The 21709-nt window shown below is 41.9% G+C and overlaps 2 protein-coding genes across 3 annotated transcripts; one reads left to right on the forward strand and one right to left on the reverse strand.

Annotated features, from left to right (window-relative positions):
- The first annotated feature begins 703 nt into the window (after window positions 1-703).
- On the forward strand, window positions 704-7354 carry LOC110502935 (ras-related C3 botulinum toxin substrate 1). Of its 2 annotated transcripts, XR_005039234.1 has the most exons (7): window positions 704-1060; window positions 4242-4313; window positions 4647-4764; window positions 5575-5637; window positions 5831-5990; window positions 6626-6808; window positions 6974-7354. XR_005039234.1 is itself a non-coding variant. In XM_036960723.1 (6 exons), exons 1-6 carry the CDS (start codon window positions 1026-1028, stop codon window positions 6754-6756), a joined length of 579 nt encoding a protein of 192 aa, XP_036816618.1. In that variant the 5' UTR covers window positions 705-1025; the 3' UTR covers window positions 6757-7354. The 2 variants fall into 2 exon arrangements, 1 of the variants encoding a protein (XP_036816618.1); XM_036960723.1 differs by having other exon boundaries at window positions 705-1060; window positions 6626-7354.
- Window positions 7355-11080: 3726 nt separating this feature from the next.
- Window positions 11081-21627, reverse strand: LOC110502939 (NHP2-like protein 1). The gene is made up of 3 exons (XM_021581286.2): window positions 21353-21627; window positions 21077-21197; window positions 11081-11513 (listed from the first exon to the last, which is right to left on the reverse strand). Exons 1-3 carry the CDS (start codon window positions 21353-21355, stop codon window positions 11251-11253), a joined length of 387 nt encoding a protein of 128 aa, XP_021436961.1. The 5' UTR covers window positions 21356-21627; the 3' UTR covers window positions 11081-11250.
- Between the last annotated feature and the right edge of the window lie 82 nt (window positions 21628-21709).

Here is a 21709-nt window from a genome sequence, read left to right on the forward strand (position 1 = left end):
CGGGACAAGTCTCTGAATGTCCTTGAGTAGAACAGCCAGAGACACTGATTAATTAACAATGAAGACACTAATGGTTTTGCTGATGAATTGAGAATGGGGAGGAGGATGAAGGAAGAGAGAAGGGGAAAGAGAGCGAGAACTCAAAATGACATCTTAACTGGTTTTATTCTGTTTTTATTCAGATGTTTTGGATCTGCAGTCAACAGACAATCTGTGTCGTACGGGGAGCAGGTAGCCTAACAAGTAGCCTTGCTGGTTAAGAACATTGGGCCAGTAACCAAAAGGTCAGTGGTTTGAATCTACAAGTGAAATGGGTGAAAAATCTGTCTGTCTACTATTGAGCAAGGCACTTAACCCTAAGTCACTCTGGATAAGATCATCTGTCAAATGCCAATTTAGATAAGATGCTGTAATGTGGATAAACACATACTTTTTTAAAAGGATAAAACACAGGACAACCATGACAAAGTTCCCGGATGAATGAAATCATAAGACCCTAAGTATTGACTGACTGTCTTGTCTCATGACGCCTGCCACTCTGAAATGGTGCACCACCTTGGAGCGACTTTACAATATTCAGCTGATGAGGGAATACTGCCCTCTAATGTTCAGAAACTGAAAGTGGCTGTAGAAATGTTCTACTTACCGCTAGGTGGCGTCGCTTGACAGCCCTTTGAAAATTCCTTTATCCAATCTACGGTAAACGGAAATTACTTGTTTGGAATGGGAGCTACAGCTTCCGCTGTCTGAGGGCGTTTTTTCAAGCTTAGCACCAGAGATTTTTGGGGTGGTGGCTGCTTGGTTTATAAGTTTGGAGCTCCACCAAGTTATTTGAGGACACTGATTTGAAGGAATTCTCCTCATTTCTAACCTATCGCAATTTGGGCTCTCCAATCCAGGCTTCAAACCTTGTTTTTCTCCTTTTTGGGAAAACAAGTTCACGCATCAAAAGAGTGGTTTACCAGCTGACCAATAAGCTACAATTTGAGCTAGCTACTGTAGCTTGATAGCTGAGAGAGGCGTCGATGCAGGCCATCAAGTGTGTTGTAGTGGGGGACGGGTAAGTTAAACCTACATTTATGTAGCTAGTTAGGTATGTTTATAAAATGACGTCTTACAATATAAGTTATGATCTAGAATACATTGTCAAAGTGAATTGTTTCTAGTAGCCCACAGTTTGAGCGTTGGCTTACTAATTGGTGACAACTGTCAGTTTCCAACACTAACGTTAGCTAATTAGCGTCAGCTAAGTTAGCTTGCTAACATCAGACTGCAAACTTGTTGTGGCATACTAACTAATTGTTACTTGACGGTAACTGTTATGCATTCTCGTTTGCTGTTAGGACCACACGTTTCTTGTTAGGTTAGAGTAGTGGCTAGCGAGTGAGACAAAGCCCGCTGTATGCACTGTTATGAGAAATGATCCATTCCCAGCAACCCTTTAGTGTCCGTCCTATCATTCCACTTACTTCTTGTTACCGCCTTGTATTATGATAAGTGACATAATTTGCTACACCATTGGGTTTTAGATCATTTTTATTTTTTTTATCTTTATTGAGAACTTATTATAAACACTTGAGAAGATGACCCACTATCTAGCAGATATTTATCAGAACTCCACCATCAACATTATTTAGAACATAGGGACATAGTGCCATTCTTTGTCAATGCTGGTACCATGTCCTAAATAAGGTTGATGGTGGAGTTCATTAACAATAGGCAGTTAAACTACTATTTTCCAGACATATTTAAATTAAAGGGCTATAGTAAGTAGTGTATGAAGCTTTCTAAAGAAACTAAGAAGTTCTGATAAATATCTGCTAGATAGTGGGTCATCTTCTCAAGTCTTCATAATATGTCCCTATTGTAGAGCGAAACCCCAACATTGGATCACTATGGGATAACAGGGATGCACAAATTATCGGTGAACATATCGGAATCGGACGATATAAGCTAAAAATGGCAACATCGGTATCGGCCGACGTCTAGTTTAACGCCGAGGTGCAAAACCGATGTCAAAGCTGACGTGCATACCAATAACGTAGGTACATGACGTAATGACGCCACATACAATTTTGCGCTATACGTGCAACAAAGTATTCCGAAACTAGCCTACAATGTCTGCTGTGTGGATCGAGTAGTCAACAAGTCAAGCAGTCATTTGAGAGTAACACAATTTCAGCGAGACAACTCAAAGGCGAAATCCATTAAAGCCAAGATAATGGAATTCATTGCCCTTGACAATCAACCGTTCTCTGTCGTGGGTGATGTTGACTTTCGCCGACTGGTTGAGCACCGGTACACACTACCAAGTGTGCTATTTTTCAGATGTTGCCCTACTGGAGTTACAGTAATAGCGTCACTGCGATTAGCTTCACAACATACATACTATGAAATGTCATTTGGGTCTTTGCGTGTCAAAAAAGATACAGTATCATTGTCAAAGCTGTACAAAAAAGTCTTCAAACACCGGCCATGAACGATGTGTTTACAATACTGAGTTGGTAGTGTTTACAATACTGAGTTGGTAATAAAGCATCATTTGTTCGACCGCAACTTCTGGGGTAGCTAGCTTTAGTTTGGTACCTAGCTAGCACCAATACAACCAGCCTGAAAACAATGACCAGTAGAAACTGCAGTCATTTTCATTTTTAGTAATGATTAAGGAATCCTTGTAAGTATTAGCTAGGTTGCCTCTTGTTGTTCGCCTATTGAAATTGAACTTCAGTTCATGAAAATAAATAGCTAGCCAGCTACTTAACCCTGTTGCCCAAAGCTAACGTTATAAGCAGCCAGCTAGCTTCATCTGGCTCGTGATGCTCGACCAGACCACAATAAGGATTAGGCACAATGGTGGAATTTGCAGGTTGCCTTAAATAGAAGTCTGTAATTGACAGTGATGCAAATTAATACAAATCGTAGAATTATGCCATACTTTTATTTTTAAGGCTAACCGTGAAGTCCACTGTTGTGGCTAGCTTCACATATATGGGTCAGACCATTAATCAAATAAGAACTGTCTTATAAATAATTGTTATTTCAGATGACACCTAGCTATATAGTTAGCAAACTATAGCTACTGAAACAGATTATGTCGTTTTGCTATGTTTTTGGGGAAGAACATGGTTTGCGTCCATGAGCTAGCCGGCTTTTTTTTTAATGACCAGCACTGTAGGTGCGTGAGACAAATTTACCAGAATCATAGCATACATGAGTGAGTGTAATCAATGTGTAAACGTAATGAACGTGTTAAATGTATTATGTGACGTGCAGTCATATTCAAGTCCTGATTGGTCAACAAGCTTATTTCAAATCAAATAAGTTTATTTGTCACGTGCGCCGAATACAGCAGGTGTAGACCTTACAGCGAAATGCTTACTTACAAGCTCTAACCAATAGTGCAAAAAAATGTATTAGGTGAACAATGGGTAGGTAAAGAAATAAAACAACAGTAAAAAGACAGGCTATATACAGTAGCGAGGCTATAAAAGTAGAGGCTACATACAGACACCGGTTAGTCAGGCTGATTGAGGTAGTATGTACATGTAGATATGGTTAAAGTGACTATGCATATATGATGAACAGAGAGTAGCAGTGGCGTTGACACGTTAAATAGTATATTTTTTTGACACGCAAAGACCCAAACAACGTTCTGTAGAAATCCTGTTTGAGAATGAAACGACTGAACAAATGAACAACGAAACGGCACAGCAAGTAAGTGAAATAGGTTTTGATTGTTTTACTGGTAATGGGGGACATATATGCGAGCAAAATAACTTTTTGGTCAGTGTGTGTGTAACCTAAATTAGGCAAGTCAGTTAAGAACAAATTCTTATTTACAATGACAGCCTACCCCGGCCAAACCCAGGCGCTGCCTGGCCAATTATGCGCCGCCCTATGGGACTCCCAATCACGGCCGGGTGTGATACAGCCTGGATTCGACTAGGGACTGTAGTGACACCTCTTGCACTGAAATGCAGTGCCATAGACCACTGCGCGTGTGTGTGATAACTATTCCTTGCTTGTTTTTTTTTGGCAAGGAAAATATCGGTTTCTGCCAAAAATGTCATATCGGTGCATCACTACTTGATAATGCAGACATTTATTCATAGTTTAACTCATTGTCTCAAGTTGGCCAGTTAAACCCCTCCAAGTTCTCCTTTCAGTTTTGAAATTGACAAACAAAACTAAAGTTGTTTATTTCTCCTCCTTATCCCTCCATCTCTCGTTTTCTCCTCCAGAGCTGTGGGTAAAACATGCCTGCTCATCAGCTACACCACCAATGCGTTCCCCGGGGAATATATACCCACAGTGTAAGTGCTCACTCTCTCTCTCTCTCTCACTCCGCAGCAGGTCTTACAAATGGCATGGAGTTTTGTCAGCAAAATAAATGCTGTGCCAGGGTCTAAGTTATAATGCTTAGCCCTTCTCCCCTACACTAGAAACATAGTGCTGCATGTTCATGTTAGCATTCTATGTTTACATTTTATAAGAGGTGTGGTTTTAAGTTTTTCCTGCTGAATCAGGAAATTATATATTTAGCCTGTAGAATCATTGACATTTACTGGTTGCCATTATTTCCTGGTTGTGTGCTAATCACTTCCCTGATGTCATTGTGGCGTAACAATATGCATCTCTCCCTGCAGCTTTGACAACTACTCTGCCAATGTCATGGTCGATGGGAAACCAGTGAATCTGGGTCTATGGGATACAGCAGGACAGGAAGACTACGACAGACTCCGACCACTGTCCTATCCACAGACGGTAAAACAACAGGAGAAATGTACTGTTGTCACTAGTGTCATAATTAGGGACTATCTTCATTTCTATCAGTGCGTTGCTGTCAGCGGGGCGTAAAGCATCAATTCATACAACGGGTAGGCAACTAGATTCAGGCACGGGTTGATTTCTGTCGCAGTGGATGGTCGGGGAGTTCATAAACTCTGTCTGTGTGGTTAATTTGTACCATTAATTATAGTAATTTCTACACTGAAAATTGACCAATGCTAAGCCCAAAAAGAGTGTGTTTGAAAATAACAATTTCATACCTTGATTTACATTGAGACACAATCACTTCTTTTATTTGTGGGAGTACTTGGGAACAGACTGCCTAAATTTGACGTTTTTAGCTGAATTCCTGGTGTTAGCTGAATATCCCCCTCAAAAACCATGTTTGCGTTCCGGTTTTGACAACATTGTGAACAATATAACGCAAGTTATTCAGGGCGTTAGGGAAAGGCATATTGCATTGTTGCCAACATTGAGCATTTATTATGTCAGTATGCATGTATGGGGATGAGAGTACAGTCCACTGCCCATAGTACCTAAACAATGTCTGGAGCAGGCATTAAGTGAAAGAGTGCTCTGTCTGCCCCTTTGTCTGCCCTCATTCTGGGCTCTGACTCCTACCATCAATTGACAGTGGTCAGTGTTCAGGGAAACTTTGTCCTAGATTGAGGACTGGTTCATAAACTGTCTGTGGTTAATTTGTACCATTCATAATCTCCATGAATTGCAATTCAGTTTTTCATGGTGGATCTTGTATAAATTATGCTGTTTGTTTCCTCTCAACAGGATGTGTTCTTGATTTGCTTCTCTCTCGTGAGTCCTGCCTCCTTTGAAAACGTCCGTGCCAAGGTGAGCCATAGCCTTGGCTTTGTTTCTACCTAGTTCTGTGATAACTTAATGCTTTGTCATCAAGGTCATTGCTTGAAAGGGTGGATTTTATCCACATACTCAAAACAACTGATGTATAGACCTAATAGGTAGGCCTCTAGTTTACAGTAATATCCTGATCCTATCCTGACTGACTTGTCCATGTCCTCCGTAGTGGTACCCAGAGGTAAGACACCACTGCCCCAACACCCCCATCATCCTGGTGGGCACCAAGCTGGATCTGAGAGACGACAAGGACACCATCGAGAAGCTGAAGGAGAAGAAACTCACCCCCATCACCTACCCCCAGGGCCTGGCCATGGCCAAAGAGATTGGTTAGTTTACTAATGGTACTTAGTCTTGTCCAGGGGGTCTATTGGTACATCAAGGTACCTCAGTACAGAAACAGGAGATGGGCTAGTGTCCTGTCCAGGGGGGGTACTGTACATCAAGGTGCCTCAGTACAGAAACAGGAGATGGGCTAGTGTCCTGTCCGGGGGGGGGGGGGGGGTACTGTACATTAAGGTGCCTCACTACAGAAACAGGAGAGGGGCTAGTGTCCTGTCCAGGGGGGTACTGTACATCAAGGTGCCTCAGTACAGAAACAGGAGAGGGGCTAGTGTCCTGTCCAGGGGGGTACTGTACATCAAGGTGCCTCAGTACAGAAACAGGAGAGGGGCTAGTGTCCTGTCCGGGGGGGGGTACTGTACATCAAGGTGCCTCAGTACAGAAACAGGAGATGGGCTGTTCTGGCTCGGACAAGGCTTACTTAGTTCTTAGTAGTACTTTAGGGGCCAGTTTCCCGGACGTAGATTAAGCCTATTACTGGACTCTACACAGCAATGTCAATGCAGTTTCCTTATAGCTTAACCTGGCTCCGCTCAGGGTAGTCATAGCTATTAGTCTATTTAGGATTTTAATGAATTAAATCCCTATTTGCTGTTATGTTGACTGTCCTGTCTCTCTACAGGAGCAGTAAAGTACCTGGAATGCTCAGCCTTGACACAGCGTGGCCTTAAGACAGTATTTGACGAAGCCATCCGGGCGGTCCTGTGTCCCCCACCCGTCAAGAAGAGGAAGAGGAAGTGCTCACTACTCTAAATTCCGCAGACAGGAAGTAGGAAGTCACGCTGCAGTCTGAGCTCACCTATTGGTAATGAATAAGAGGGCGGGGGAGTGTCTTAGGAGGAAGGGGGAGGATTCTACAAAAACCATATGTATCCAGATATAATTTTTTTCTCTTTCGTATTGTAATTGGTACATACTACTTAAAATGATTGATTTAATTATACGAAGCTTACAATGAACTCTTCTTCAGCTCTAGGAAGAAGGGGGTTGGACAAGCCCTACATGTTTCCCCTACACTAAGAAATTCCTGCTGCCTTCAAAAATGTTCCCTTTTTTTATGTTCCTGGAAGGTAATACTAATTGCGCTTTTCAATTTCGGTCTCTTTCCACTCTTCGAGTCCATATTGTTTGTTTACAGACTTCAATGAATTGAGGTGTTGCCAAAATTCCTACTTCATATAACGGTCATCACTTTCTAGGAGCTCCGTGTACACTAAATGTCATGATTTCTTGTTTTTTCTCTTCTGTACAATGTTTGCGACCATAATTTGCTTAATCTTGACAAAACGGTTTATAGCTCAAGAGAAATCTAAATAAACAAATTCTAAGCGTTGTACTAGCTGTTAAGTTCTATAATCATACTCTTATGTAGATTTTGATCAATCATTTCTCCTCAGGTGAATTTTATCCACCTTGGAATACATTGTCAAAACAACTGATGTCAGACATGGAAATAGCTATCACGTTATACCTAGGTGGATGTAAATGCATATTAGATCAATCTAAATCTCTACTTATTGTACTTGGTGCTCCCCCTTGGTCTGAGAAAAGATCCAGTATTTTACATTCTTAAGGTGTCTAGACTAAGAATGCACCTGACCAGGTGTATAGGTGAACCTATTGGTCAGAAAGAGGATGGAGAATGGTTATTTTTATCAGACCAATTTAGATGGATCCCTCTTGTTGGATTAAACAACAGTTTCAAACCATGAGTGTTACTGTACATGAATACATCCATTGTATTAGTGTTACTGTACATGAATACATCCATTGTATTAGTGTTACTGTACATGAATACATCCATTGTATTAGTGTTACTGTACATGAATACATCCATTGTATTAGTGTTACTGTACATGAATACATCCATTGTATTAGTGTTACTGTACATGAATACATCCATTGTATTAGTGTTACTGTACATGAATACATCCATTGTATTAGTGTTACTGTACATGAATACATCCATTGTATTAGTGTTACTGTACATGAATACATCCATTGTATGAGTGTAGTCCGCCAGCTTTACACTCCAGACACCTGGTGCATCATGACCTTTTTCTTATAGGCCTTGTTTGTTTTTATGGTAGAATCTAGGCCTGTATTTGACGTTATTCCCTTTTAACAGGTTCTGTCAGCAGTTGCCATCTGTCCAGTCCTTTAAAAAAAGTATAGTACAAGTGTGAAGAATCTGGAGTTTGTTTGCTACTCGAAAGGATGTCATTGACATGATGCTATGTAAACATTACTATTACTGTATCACTAAACTATTTTAATAGCGTTCAGAAGAAGACTGACCACCTCTTTGGTTTACAGTAGCTTCTAATGGCTGTATTTACAATATACAGTGGTTCAGTGCTCTTTATTTTTGACTGAGTGAGAGGCTGTTGCTCTGAGGTATTACCAGTGTACTAATGAATGGCACATTGAAAGAGAATTCGATTTTTGTTCTGCTTTTATTTGGACATGATAGTGGTTACTCTGCTGAATTTTCTTTTAAAGCAAATAAATTCATTTAAAATCTCTGCCTGTTGTCAGCTTTAAGTTCTGTAGGAATGTAAACATTTTCCACCCACTCCCTTAACAGAACAGAAGGGTATACTACAAAACAAGATCAAGTACTTAGCCAGCTAACTTAACTAAATATTCTGAAATCACTTTTTTTAGTTGAGTTTAAAATGGGCATGGTCTACTTAACTCCATAACTAAAAACATATCTATGTTTAGCTTTCTTTATGAACCAGAAAATAAACTATTTCTGATTGTTTATCAAGGTTAGCTGGCTAACTGATCCTGCTTTGTAGTAAACCCCCTATTCAGATCCCTTGACTTTTTCCACATTTTGTTTCGTTACAGCCTTAATCTAAAATGAATTAAATTAGTTTTTAAATTGTAGCCAATAAAGTAAAATTAATACCTTATTTACATAACTAAATGAGACTTAAAATTGAGCTCAGGTGCATCCTGTTTCAATTGATCATGTTTCTACAACTTGATTGGAGTTCAACTGATTGGCCATAATTTGGAAAGGCATGCAATACAGTTAACAGTGCATGTCAGAGCAAAAACCTATCTGAGGTTGAAGGATTTGTCTGTAGAGCATGAGACAGGAGTGAGTCACGGCACAGATCTGGGGAAAAGTACCAACAAAAATTATTCAGTATTGAAGGTCCCCAAGAACACAGTGGCGTCATTCTTAAATGGAAGAAGTTTGGAACCACCAAGACTCTTCCTAGGAGCTTTGGTCAGGGCGGTGCTAAAGAACCCGATGGCCACAAAGTTCCTCTGTGGTGATGGGAGACTCTTACAAAATGACAACCATCTCTGGTGGATTGCTGCAATCAGGCCTTTATTGTAGTGGCCAGATGGAAGCCACTCCTCAGTAAAAGGTACATGACAGCCCTCTTGGACTTTGCCTAAAGGACTCTGACCATGAGAGAAAGGATTCTCTTGTCTGATGAAACCAATATTGAACTCCTTGGCCTGAATGCCAAGCGTCACAGGAAACCTGGCACCATCCCTACGGTGAGGCATGGTGGTGGCAGCATCATGCTGTTGGGATCTTTTTCAGCAGCAGGGACTGGGATACTAGTCAGGATCGAGGGAAAGATGTACAGAGATCTTTGATAACCTGCTCCAGGGCACTCAGGACCTCAGACTGGAGCGAAGGTTCACTTTCCAACAGGACAATGACCCTAAGCACACAGCCAAGACAACGCAAGAATGGCTTCATGACAAGTCTCTGAATGTTGAGTGGCCCAGCCTGAGCCTGGACTTGAACATCTCTGGATAGCTCTGAAAATGCTGTGCAGCGACACTCTCCATCCAAACTGACAGAGAATGTCAGAAACTCCCCAAATACAGGTGTGCCAAACTTGTAGTGTCATTGTCTCTACCTTGCCCTTTGTGCTGTTGTCTGTGCCCAGTAGTATTTGTAGCGCTGCAGTGTTGTCCTATTTTTAATCCCCTGACACCGCAGAAGGCTTTTTTGCCTTTTGGGAAACTGTCATTGTAATAAGAATTTAACGGACTTGCCTTGTTAAATAAAATTACCCAAAATGAGGCTGTAATCGCTGCCAAAGGTGCTGCAAAGTACTGAGTAAAGGGTCAGAATACATATTTCAATGTTTAATTTTTTTAATTAGCAAATATTTCTAAAAACCTGTTTTTGCTTTGACATTATGGGTTGTCTATTTTCTGGGATCCTTTATTTCAGCTCATGAAATCAACACTTGACATGTTGCGTTTTATATTTTCACACATTGATATCTTAAGTCGTGGCATAGTACTGTTTTCAGTCAGGAGTCTCCTCACCTGCCTTTACCCACTGGTTCACTGACCTGTCAGACTGGCATCTGCCCCCCTTCACTAACTGACACTGTAACAGGACCTTGGGCGGACTGGGTAGAACTCTTTCCTCCTGCTCCACACACATCTGTAGGAGATGCACAAATCCAATGTGATCCCTCTGGCCTTCCATATTGTCTCATGATCCAGAACTCATTATGTCTGGAGGTAGGTACATAGCTACAATACCAGTGGGTCTCTAAACATTCCAACGTTAGAACAAAAAGTTGACATAGCAAGTAAGTGTTTGCATGCACTCTGCGGCTGGAACAGGAATGTTATTTTTAACAGGACCTTACTACAAACGGGCTGGATCACTTCTGCGCTGTCCCATTTGGAAAACTTCCCATGCTACTTCAAAGCAATGTAACAATCCTTAAACCTCCGTGCTGTATAATGAGTGGCTCAGCCACGGTGGCCAAAACATTTGCTCAACAAGGGTGCAGACAGTTTACATTTAGCTTTTGGATTCTCACCTCAGTGATAATCTCACTGTAAACTGATTCCTGCTTCGAGGCTGCGTTCAAGACATCAAATGGTTGCGTAAAAACGCTCTACAGGACTTCAATGCGCACATTTAAATGCTGCCAAGACAGTTTGAGGACCCCCTAAAAACAAAAAAATCCTCTAGTTGGTTCATCCCTCCATCTCAGGTTCTCAACCATTCTCTTGCATACAGTATTATACTGTACTAGTCTGACAATGGAAGAACACATTAAGCAAAATAAACTCATGTTTATGTTTTATCACAAAACGAATGACATAGCACATGGACATTAATAATTTTATTTGCATGTCCCTGACAAAAGTAAAATAGATACATGTACACAAAATATAATCCATCTCCCTGATATAGTCTCTCAGACTATCCAATACAAACAGAGCAGATAAGTAACCAGATCAGACCAGCAGTCTCTCAATGGCCATCTGGGTAGACTGGATCTGGGGCTTCAGCTGAGAACCCTCCTTGATGGTGACCGAGGTGGCGATGACCGGGCGGGAGACCCCACAGGCGCGCCCCAGGGCCTGCTTGGATCGCACAAACACGTAGGGGACATTCTTGTCCTCGCAGAGCAGCGGCAGGTGGAGGATGATCTCCAGTGGCTCAGCATCAGCAGCCATCACAATGAACTCAGAGATACCACGGTTCAATGTCTTGGTGGCTGGAAGAGGGAAGACAAGATTCAAGGATTAATGACATGTCTTTGATAGATTAATAGTGCAGAATGAGACTCCCATAGATAACGTGTAGTGATTACGGTCGTAATCGGAGCAGGATTTGAAACATCTATTCAGTGGTCTGAGACCAAGCACACAACCTCCATTCAGGGGTAGACGTAACATGGTAAACAAATCTGGGACACTTAAATGAGTTTGATATGTTACATTGGTATCGTATGTATTCATTTGTGGATGTCCATCCATTTCATACGATATATTAAGAATTTGCAATGCACATGTTACAAATTCCAATTAATTGTGGCTAACATTAGCCAGGCTAAGGGTAAATGTTATGGTTAAGGCTAGGGGTTAACCCAGTATTGGACTAAAGGAGAGCACGGTACTCCTTAAGGCCTTCCCATCTGAAACAGTTCAGTTTGTGCATATATGACAATATTTCCTAACATTTGTTTGTTTCTTTAGGCTTCCAGCAAGCAGTTTGGAATTCTATACCCAGTCGTCGGTGACTGGTCAACAGTAGGGATTCGTCAATGAAGTGCTGTTATTTAGCGATATAAAAGTAGCATATAAACAAGTCTAGCTTGAGAAATACTGCACCAAACACCTTAGTTTGATGTAAAATTACATGACCAAGATCTCTGCAAAAAAAAAATCAAAATGAATGAAATATTTGAGTTGGATTAATTCCATTTTGAGGAAGTGTATACTGGCTAAGACATCTTGAGATGGACAAACAGTACCATTGTCACTCAGTTTAAGCGAAAGTTGAATAAATGCAAGCACACTCGTTCGGTTCACATAACAGAGTTGGCCTAGGTGCCAGCCGAACCGAAGCATGCGGAAGCTTTTAGTCCAAGGATCTTACATTTTCAGTTTAAAGGGTGAATTGGCTCTGGAAGCCAAAACAGACAAATACTCCATCTAAACGTTAATCTGTTCTCAATTACTGTACGGTTCTAGAAATATACATCCCTCTTTCATATCACACCAAAATAATTTCACAAATGCTAAATACATAATTACTGTACACTGTTAACAGTTGCAGCCGACAGTATTTTTCAGTGACAACATGTTTGTGTTGTTGTCCCCCCCCAAAAAAGTTGTCCATCTTCCATTTACACTGGTGTTCGGAGACACAGATAGCTAATTAGCCTAGGTAGTCGACTAGGTGCTGTCCGTTTTCCGTAAACAAGTGCTGCAACATAGCCTAGTGGCGGCAGGTAGCCTAGTGGTTAGAGCATTGGGCCAGTAACCAAAATGTTGCTAGATCGAATCCCCGAGCTGAACAAGGCAGTAAACCACTGTTCCTAGGCCGTCAATTTAAATAAGAATTTGTTCTTAACTGACTTGCCTAATTAAAAGGTTAAATAAAATAAATACAATTGAAATATGGCAGAGGGGGAACTCTAACCCTATAAAAAGGTGTGCATTAATTTATTTTACCTTTATTTAACCAGGTAGGCAAGTTGAGAACAAGTTCTCATTTACAATTGTGACCTGGCCAAGATAAAGCAAAGCAGTTTGACACGTACAACAACACAGAGTTACACATGGAGTAGAACAAACAAACATACAGAAAAATAAGTCTATATACAATGTGAGAAAATTAGGTGAGATAAGGGAGGTAAAGGCAAAAAAGAAAAAGGCCATGGTGGCGAAGTAAATACAATATAGCAAGTAAAACACTGGAATGGTAGATTTGGAGTGGAAGAATGTGCAAAGTAGAGAGGGGAATAATGGGGTGCAAAGGAGCAAAATAACTAAATACAGTAGGGGGAGAAGTAGTTGTTTGGGCTAAATTATAGATGGGCTATGTACAGGTGCAGTAATCTGTGAGCTGCTCTGACAGCTGGTGCTTAAAGCTAGTGAGGGAGATGAGTGTTTCCAGTTTCAGAGATTTTTGTGGTTCGTTCCAGTCATTGGCAGCAGAGAACTGGAAGGAGAGGCGGCCAAAGGAAGAATTGGTTTTGGGGGTGACCAGAGAGATATACCTGCTGGAGTGCGTGCTACAGGTGGGTGCTGCTATGGTGACCAGCGAGCTGAGATAAGGGGGGACTTTACCTAGCAGGGACTTGTAGATGACCTGGAGCCAGTGGGTTTGGCGACGAGTATGAAGCGAGGGCCAGCCAACGACAGCGTACAGGTCGCAGTGGTGGGTAGTATGTGGGGCTTTGGTGACAAAACGGATGGCACTGTGATAGACTGCATCCAATTTATTGAGTAGGGTATTGGAGGCTATTTTGTAAATGTCATCGCCGAAGTCGAGGATCGGTAGGATGGTCAGTTTTACAAGGGTATGTTTGGCAGCATGAGTGAAGGATGCTTTGTTGCAAAATAGGAAGCCAATTCTAGATTTAACTTTGGCTTGGTGATGTGAGTCTAGAATGAGCGTTAACAGTCTAACCAGACACCTAGGTATTTGTAGTTGTCAGAACCGTCCAGAGTAGTGATGCTGGGCGGGCAGGTGCAGGCAGCGATCGGTTTTAGAGCATGCATTTGGTTTTACTTGTATTTAAGAGCAGTTGGAGGCCATGGAAGGAGTTGTATGGCATTGAAGCTCATCTGGAGGTTAGTTAACACAGTGTCCAAAGAAGGGCCAGAATTATACAGAATGGTGTCGTCTGTGTAGAGGTGGATCAGAGACTCACCAGCAGCAAGAGCGACATCATTGATGTATACAGAGAAGAGAGTCGGCCCAAGAATTGAATCCTGTGGCACCCCCATAGAGATTGCCAGAGGCCCGGACAACAGGCCCTCTGATTTGACACACTGAACTCTATCAGAGAAGTAGTTGGTGAACCAGGCGAGGCAATCATTTGAGAAACCAAGACTATCGAGTCTGCCGATGAGGATGTGGTGATTGACAGAGTCAAAAGCCTTGGCCAGGTCAATGAATACGGCTGCACAGTATTGTTTCTTATCAATGGTGGTTAAGATATCGTTTAGGACCTTGAGCGTGGCTGAGGTACACCCATGACCAGCTCTGAAACCAGATTGCATAGTGGAGAAGGTGCGGTGGGATTCGAAATGGCCGATAATCTGTTTGTTGACTTGGCTTTCGAAGACCTTAGAAAGACAGGGTAGGATAGATATACAGTGCCTTGCGAAAGTATTCGGCCCCCTTGAACTTTGCGACCTTTTGCCACATTTCAGGCTTCAAACATAAAGATATAAAACTGTATTTTTTTGTGAAGAATCAACAACAAGTGGGACACAATCATGAAGTGGAACGACATTTATTGGATATTTCAAACTTTTTTAACAAATCAAAAAGTGAAAAATTGGGCGTGCAAAATTATTCAGCCCCTTTACTTTCAGTGCAGCAAACGCTCTCCAGAAGTTCAGTGAGGATCTCTGAATGATCCAATGTTGACCTAAATGACTAATGATGATAAATACAATCCACCTGTGTGTAATCAAGTCTCCGTATAACTGCACCTGCACTGTGATAGTCTCAGAGGTCCGTTAAAAGCGCAGAGAGCATCGTGAAGAACAAGGAACACACCAGGCAGGTCTGAGATGCTGTTGTGAAGAAGTTTAAAGGCCGGATTTGGATACAAAAAGATTTCCCAAGCTTTTAACATCCCAAGGAGCACTGTGCAAGCGATAATATTGAAATGGAAGGAGTATCAGACCACTGCAAATCTACCAAGACCTGGCCGTCCCTCTAAACTTTCAGCTCATACAAGGAGAAGACTGATCAGAGATGCAGCCAAGAGGCCCAAGATCACTCTGGATGAACTGCAGAGATCTAGAGCTGAGGTGGGAGACTCTGTCCATAGGACAACAATCACTCGTATATTGCACAAATCTGGCCTTTATGGAAGAGTTGCAAGAAGAAAGCCATTTCTTAAAGATATCCATAAAAAGTGTTGTTTAAAGTTTGCCACAAGCCACCTGGGAGACACACCAAACATGTGGAAGAAGGTGCTCTGGTCAGATGAAACCAAAATTGAACTTTTTGGCAACAATGCAAAACGTTATGTTTGGCGTAAAAGCAACACAGCTCATCACCCTGAGCACACCATGCCCACTCTCAAACATGGTGGTGGCAGCATCATGGTTTGGGCCTGCTTTTCTTCAGCAGGGACAGGGAAGATGGTTAAAATTGATGGGAAGATGGATGGAGCCAAATACAGGACCATTCTGGAAGAAAACCTGATGGAGTCTGCAAAAGACCTGAGACTGGGACGGAGATTTGTCTTCCAACAAGACAATGATCCAAAACATAAAGCAAAATCTACAATGGAATGGTTCAAAAATAAACATATCCAGGTGTTAGAATGGCCAAGTCAAAGTCCAGACCTGAATCCAATCGAATCTATGGAAAGAACTGAAAACTGCTGTTCACAAATGCTCTCCATCCAACCTCACTGAGCTCGAGCTGTTTTGCAAGGAGGAATGGGAAAAAATGTCAGTCTCTCGATGTGCAAAACTGATAGAGACATACCCCAAGCGACTTACAGCTGTAATCGCAGCAAAAGGTGGCGCTACAAAGTATTAACTTAAGGGGGCTGAATAATTTTGCACGCCCAATTTTTCAGTTTTTGATTTGTTAAAAAAGTTTGAAATATCCAATAAATGTTGTTCCACTTCATGATTGTGTCCCACTTGTTGTTGATTCTTCACAAAAAATACAGTTTTATATCTTTATGTTTGAAGCCTGAAATGCGGCAAAAGGTTGCAAAGTTCAAGGGGGCCGAATACTTTCGCAAGGCACTGTAGGTCTGTAGCAGTTTGGGTCAAGAATGTCCCCCCTTTGAAAAGGGGGATGACCGCAGCTGCTTTCCAATCTTTGTGAATCTCAGACGACACAAAAGAGAGGCTGAACAGGCTAGTAATAGGGGTTGCAACAATTTCGGCAGATCATTTTAGAAAGAAAGGGTCCAGATTGTCTAGCCCGGCTAATTTGTAGGGGTGCAGATTTTGCAGCACTTTTAGAACATCAGCTGACTGGATTTGGGAGAAGGAGAATGGGGAAGGCTTGGGCTAGTAGCTGTGGGTGGGTACAGTGCTGTTGACCGGGGTAGGGGTAGCCAGGTGGAAAGCATAGCGAGCCGTAGAAAAATGCTTCTTGAAATTCTCAATTATAGTGGATTTATCGGTGGTGACAAGAGTTTCCTATCCTCAGTGCAGTGGGCAACTGGGAGGTGTTCTTATTCTCCATGGACTTTACAATGTCCCAGAACTGTTTGAGTTTGTGTTGCAGGAAGCAAATTTCTGATTGAAAAAGCTAGCCTTGGCTTTTCTAACTGCCTGTGTATATTGGTTTTAACTTCCCCCGTGATATGCAACTTTTCAGGGCTGTTTGATGCTAATGCAGAACGCCATAGGATGTTTTTGTGTTGGTTAAGGGCAGTCATGTCTGGATAGAACCAAGGGCCATATCTGTTCCTGGTTATACATTTATTGAATGGGGCTTATTTAAGATGGTGAGGAAGGCATTTAAGAAAATAACCAGGCATCCTCTACTGACAGGATGAGGTCAATATCCTTCCAGGATACCCGGGCCAGGACGATTAGAAAGGCCTGCTCACTGAAGTATTTCATGGAGCGTTTGACAGTGATGAGTGGAGGTCGTTTGACCGCTGACCTATTACGGATGCAGGCAATGAGGCAGTCATCGCTGAGATCTTGGTTGAAAACAGCAAAGGTGTATTCAGAGGGCAAGTTGGTTAGGATGATATCTATGAGGGTGCCCATGTTTAAGGCTTTGGCGTGGTACCTGGTAGGTTCATTGATAATTTGTGTGAGATTGAGGGCATCAAGCTTAGATTGTAGGGTGGCTGGGGTGTTGAGCATGTTCCAGTTTAGGTCAACTAGCAGCACGAGCTCTGAAGATGGATGGGGGACAATCAGTTCACATATGGTGTCCAGAGCACAGCTGGGGGCAGAGGGTGGTCTATAGTAGGCGGCAACGGTGAGAGACTTGTTTTTATAGAGTTGGATTTTTAAAAGTAGAAGTTCAAATTGTTTGGGTACAGACCTGGATAGTAGGACAGAACTCTGCAGGCTAACACCGCCTCCTTTGGCTGTTCTATCTTGTCTGAAAATGTTGTAATTAGGGATGGAGATTTCAGTGTTTGGTGGTCTTCCTAAGCCAGGATTCAGACGCAGCTAGGACATCCGGGTTGGCAGTGTGCTAAAGCAGTGAATAAAACAAACTTAGGGAGGAGGCTTCTAATGTTAACATGCATGAAGCCAAGGCTATTACAGTTACAGAAGTCATTAAAAGAGAGCGCTTGGAGAATAGTGGAGTGGAGCTAGGCACTGCAGGGCCTGGATTCACCTCTACATCACCAGAGGAGTAGGATAAGGGTACGGCTAAAAGCTATGAGAATTGGTCGTCGAGGATGTCAGGAACAGAGAGTAAAAGGAGGTTTCTGGGGGCGATAAAATAGCTTCAAGGTATAATGTACAGACAAAGGTATGGTATGATGTAAATACAGTGGAGGTAAACCTAGGCATTGAGTGATGATGAGAGAGATAGTCTCTAGAAACATCATTGAAGCCAGATGATGTCATCGCATGTGTGGGTGGTGGAACTGAAAGGTTGGATAATGTATAATGAGCAGGGCTAGAGGCTCTACAGTGAAATAAGCCAATAAACACTAACCAGAACAGCAATGGACAAGGCATATTGACATTAAGGAGAGGCATGCATAGCCGAGTGATCATAAGGGTCCAGTGAGTAGTGAGGTTGGTTGGGGTCATGGCGATTCAGACAGCTAGCCGGGCCATCGGTAGCAAGCTGGCAGAGGATGGAGGTCTGTTTTTAGCCACCTCGTGCGTTTCTGTGGGTAGATTAGTGGGGTTCTGTGTGGTAGAGGGGACCTGCAAGCTGCAAGATCCAGGTGTAAATGTCCAGAGCTTGCAGTAGAAATCCGGGGATATGGAGAGAAAATAGGTCCGGTAGGCTTTGGTTTGAGTCGCGTTGTACAAAACTGGCGAAAGCTTTTTGAGCTAAAGGATAGCTAATGACCATGAACAGTGGTTAGCTGAATACTAAGGTTAGCCAGTAAACTGGCCAACTTCTATTGTGGATTTCAGATTTGAGGTGAATAATACTTGTTTGTTTTTTTTAAATTGGTGAGTGTTGGAGTGTTTTGAAGTTGAGATTTAAAATTTTTTTTTTTTTAAGTCTAAAAAAGATATCCGAATAAAATATGTAAATACAGTGCCTTGCGAAAGTATTCGGCCCCCTTGAACTTTGCGACCTTTTGCCACATTTCGGGCTTCAAACATAAAGATATAAAACTGTATTTTTTTGTGAAGAATCAACAACAAGTGGGACACAATCATGAAGTGGAACGACATTTATTGGATATTTCAAACTTTTTTAACAAATCAAAAACTGAAAAATTGGGCGTGCAAAATTATTCAGCCCCCTTAAGTTAATACTTTGTAGCGCCACCTTTTGCTGCGATTACAGCTGTAAGTCGCTTGGGGTATGTCTCTATCAGTTTTGCACATCGAGAGACTGACATTTTTTCCCATTCCTCCTTGCAAAACAGCTCGAGCTCAGTGAGGTTGGATGGAGAGCATTTGTGAACAGCAGTTTTCAGTTCTTTCCACAGATTCTCGATTGGATTCAGGTCTGGACTTTGACTTGGCCATTCTAACACCTGGATATGTTTATTTTTGAACCATTCCATTGTAGATTTTGCTTTATGTTTTGGATCATTGTCTTGTTGGAAGACAAATCTCCGTCCCAGTCGCAGGTCTTTTGCAGACTCCATCAGGTTTTCTTCCAGAATGGTCCTGTATTTGGCTCCATCCATCTTCCCATCAATTTTAACCATCTTCCCTGTCCCTGCTGAAGAAAAGCAGGCCCAAACCATGATGCTGCCACCACCATGTTTGACAGTGGGGATGGTGTGTTCAGTGTGATGAGCTGTGTTGCTTTTACGCCAAACATAACGTTTTGCATTGTTGCCAAATTTTGGTTTCATCTGACCAGAGCACCTTCTTCCACATGTTTGGTGTGTCTCCCAGGTGGCTTGTGGCAAACTTTAAACAACACTTTTTATGGATATCTTTAAGAAATGGCTTTCTTCTTGCCACTCTTCCAGATTTGTGTAATATACGACTGATTGTTGTCCTATGGACAGAGTCTCCCACCTCAGCTGTAGATCTCTGCAGTTCATCCAGAGTGATCATGGGCCTCTTGGCTGCATCTCTGATCAGTCTTCTCCTTGTATGAGCTGAAAGTTTAGAGGGACGGCCAGGTCTTGGTAGATTTGCAGTGGTCTGATACTCCTTCCATTTCAATATTATCGCTTGCACAGTGCTCCTTGGGATGTTTAAAGCTTGGGAAATCTTTTTGTATCCAAATCCGGCTTTAAACTTCTTTACAACAGTATCTCGGACCTGCCTGGTGTGTTCCTTGTTCTTCATGATGCTCTCTGCGCTTTTAATGGACCTCTGAGACTATCACAGTGCAGGTGCATTTATACGGAGACTTGATTACACACAGGTGGATTGTATTTATCATCATTAGTCATTTAGGTCAACATTGGATCATTCAGAGATCCTCACTGAACTTCTGGAGAGAGTTTGCTGCACTGAAAGTAAAGGGGCTGAATAATTTTGTTATAGTTAGTTTTTGATTTAGTAAAAAAGTTGAAATATCCAATAGATGTCGTTCCACTTGTCCCACTTGTTGTTGATTCTTCACAAAAAAATACAGTTTTATATATCTTTATATTTGAAGCCTGAAATGTCGCAAAGTTCAAGGGGGCCGAATACTTTCGCAAGGCAATGTGTATGTATGTATGTGTGTGTGTGTGTGTGTGTGTGTGTGTGTGTGTGTGTGTGTATATATATATATATATATATATATATGGGACAAGACAAGACGAGGACGTCTGACTGCTATGCCATCTTGGGAAAATATTATAATTTTATTTTTCAGCCAATATGAAAGATAAGGTCCTTAAGCTTCCAAAATCATCCCACAAGTGATGCGTGTTAATGTTCAGACCTGAGCGTCACGGCTATTAACAAAACTCTCCCCTAGAGTCATGATCAAGGGCTAGGTTTGGGGTAGCCATCAAGCTAAGTAGTTGCAAAGGTCTAAATGGTAGTAAGTAGTTGCCAAGCAGCTACAAAGTTGTTACTAAATACCTAAAGTTGTCAGTGATGCAATTCAAACGCACAACCTTTGGGTTGTTTCAAATGTCACATGTACAAGTACAGTGGCATGCCTTTCATGCAAGTTCTAAACACAACAATGCAGTAATCAATAACAATGTAAAACTCCAAATAACGTAAGGTAAAACAAGATGGACTTTCATGTTGTGCCCAACCATCCACCCTCCTTTCAAATGTTGCCTTAAGTAACGGGTCTTACATAACCGTACTAGACGTAACATATACATATTTTCGTGTACTGTGTTACGTCCAGTCTATGAGACCAGCTTGCTTGTACCATATAGACAGATGTCTTGGACGCTAGTGTAATGCTTCTCGCAGAAATGATAGGGTACATTTATTATCGATATATTACCAATTTGCTATTACTCATTGTGTCATATTCCCTTACCCTCATTGGCCCCTTTCCTCAACTGTTTGTAGTTGGAGGCTTGCTGAACGAGGTCCAGGATGGTTTTGGACAGTGTGGCGTCGGCCAGGGGGTAGGCCTTGGGATTCACTTCAGCTTCAGTCTGAAAAGAAACACAAAACAGTTAGATGTGGAAACTGACTGGCAGAGAACGAAACAACGCTATCCTTATCAATTAACTAGCTACGATATTAGCGGTATCCAGCTACCGTTAGTTAGCTAGCAAATCTAACCGAAGCAGTTTATTCAAACACTCACCATGATTACTTGTGTTAATTTCTGATATTTGTCCTCTCGGCGAACGCTTCACGGAGGACTATATCGCCTGCGATTAAGGTTTCGGTAAATCCCAAAATAATTATTTCTGTTGATACGACCGTTTGTGTTCTCAAAAGCTCGAGGAACTTCTACATGCAACTACTTTGTAACAATAATAGCACAACGGTAACATCACGTGTGTGAGATTGAGTGTGGAACGCATTCGTATACGAGGGCTCTGCTCGCTGAACTGGACAGGAAGTGCGTTGTTTGAGCCCAAATTGTCCCGCCCATGTTCTTCTTTTTGCTTTGGTTTCCGCAGCCAGTAGTCACAGTTATTTTTAATGTAATTAAATT

The sequence above is a fragment of the Oncorhynchus mykiss genome, chromosome 23 (assembly GCF_013265735.2).
Source record: "Oncorhynchus mykiss isolate Arlee chromosome 23, USDA_OmykA_1.1, whole genome shotgun sequence".
Taxonomy (NCBI): domain Eukaryota; kingdom Metazoa; phylum Chordata; class Actinopteri; order Salmoniformes; family Salmonidae; genus Oncorhynchus; species Oncorhynchus mykiss.